Source organism: Dendrobium catenatum, unplaced genomic scaffold (genome assembly GCF_001605985.2).
Source record: "Dendrobium catenatum unplaced genomic scaffold, ASM160598v2 original_scaffold_128223, whole genome shotgun sequence".
In the NCBI taxonomy this organism is placed as follows: domain Eukaryota; kingdom Viridiplantae; phylum Streptophyta; class Magnoliopsida; order Asparagales; family Orchidaceae; genus Dendrobium; species Dendrobium catenatum.
In genome coordinates, this window is record NW_021446658.1 from 1 (window position 1) to 1710 (window position 1710).

Here is a 1710-nt window from a genome sequence, read left to right on the forward strand (position 1 = left end):
GGGTACGCCAGATTTTTACAACCTTAATAGGAATTTCCCTATTGATGTAAGATACCATACTCTGAAGAACCAATTCAAGTCCATTTAAAATTTCAAGAGGAGGGACTATCGGTTTTCCACCCTTGTAGAAAACAAGAGGTGTTTCTTTTGGAAATTTATCAAGCCCCCACCTGTGTTCCAACAAACAAAAGAAAGAATAAGCAGTCAATATTGATATGATAGCAAAGACATGCACTATGAAAGTTACGTTGCAAGGCTCAGTTGATAAATTTAATGTGCAAACTTGTCTGTAAATCAACAGGGCTTTCACTTATGAATTACAAAGTTGAACTGACAAAGATAAAGTTCTGTATAGAAATAACGGCTATGGATCTCATTTCCGATATGATTTTGTGTTTTAGTGAACCATATGAAGCAAGCTGTTTGTAATAAACACAGGTCTTATCTAACAAAATTAATGAATGGAAGTAAGCTCATAACAACTGTTTTACCATGAGCTAAAACAGTATTGGGATTTCTATGTGTACATAAACACAATGATATGTGTAACAAAGATGTACAACGTACGATGCTACTTTAGGAAGTTTAAATATTTATTCAGAGTTCCTCAAAATTATTTCAGATATTAAATATGAAAAAACCTGAATTTAGGTTATTTGTTGAGTGGATATTTTTCCACTTAATAACCAATGGGACACGAATTCAATTTTTGGAGAACAAGATTGCATCATTGAAGTAAAAGTAGCATGATCATCTCCCAACTTTTGCTAAAATTTAGAATATTGTTTGATGAGATCGGCATCCATATCAAAGTTCTCAAAACGATAAAATTAAACAACACAGAGTTTTGGTTCATGCTTTTAATCGAGAATATCATGCTTTGATGATTGCTTTATCTGATTGGGCTACATCACCAAGATTGATTCAGTTGGAGAATTTACTTTTAGTCAACAAGCTTTAGAATTTCAAATGAGTAATTTAACCATTTCCACATCTAAAAAGGAAGCATTGATTTCTATGAATAAAAATAAGCAATGGATTTTAAAAGAAATCAATAGATGCCAAATTTGGATATATCTGAGGATGAAAATCAGGATCAGAAGAGAAAGTTCAAGTTCAATGAAACAATGAAACTACGGCTTGATTTAACTTGATCTAATAGTTATTTATTTGATAGTTTTTTAGTTCTTTGATCATGGGCAACTTGCTTTGTCAAGTTTTCAACATTCAATAGAGCACAAAATATCTTGATGCGCATTATGCACCACCAGCTACACCAGGAAAAAAAAATAAGATTATTCATAAAAAGGTACGATAGATAAATGTTACAATGAATATAATAGCTTTTGTGACCTCCAAAACCTGTAAAATATTCTTTCATAAATAAGCAATGCCACAAACTAGTGAAATCCAAGGAAAAATTATTACCAGTGTCCGGTGTTGAATACTAAGACATCATAGAACTGGGTTATATTTGCCCAGTCATCAGCCGGAATATCAACATCTACCTTGTAGAATCCTTTCAAACCATCTTTATTGGGAAGGTCCAATTGCTCCACAGGTTGCCACCTTTATATAATTAGATATGAATGTGTAAGTAAGCAAATTGAGCTATTCTATCAGAGAAATGCACATGGATTTAGCAAATACTTATAAGTTATTCCAATTACTCGTATCTCAACAACAAATACCTACGTGTACTTAGCAAGC

General features: G+C 32.5%; 1 protein-coding gene across 1 annotated transcript; it reads right to left on the minus strand.

The window, feature by feature from the left end:
* Positions 1–6: 6 nt before the first annotated feature.
* On the minus strand, positions 7–1706 carry LOC110114630 (protein trichome birefringence-like 12; the record flags this gene model as incomplete). Its single annotated transcript, XM_020847566.1, has 3 exons — positions 7–170; positions 1429–1569; positions 1696–1706. Coding segments are annotated over 3 exons (316 nt in total), but the record flags the coding sequence as incomplete, so codon positions are not given.
* Positions 1707–1710: the final 4 nt, after the last annotated feature.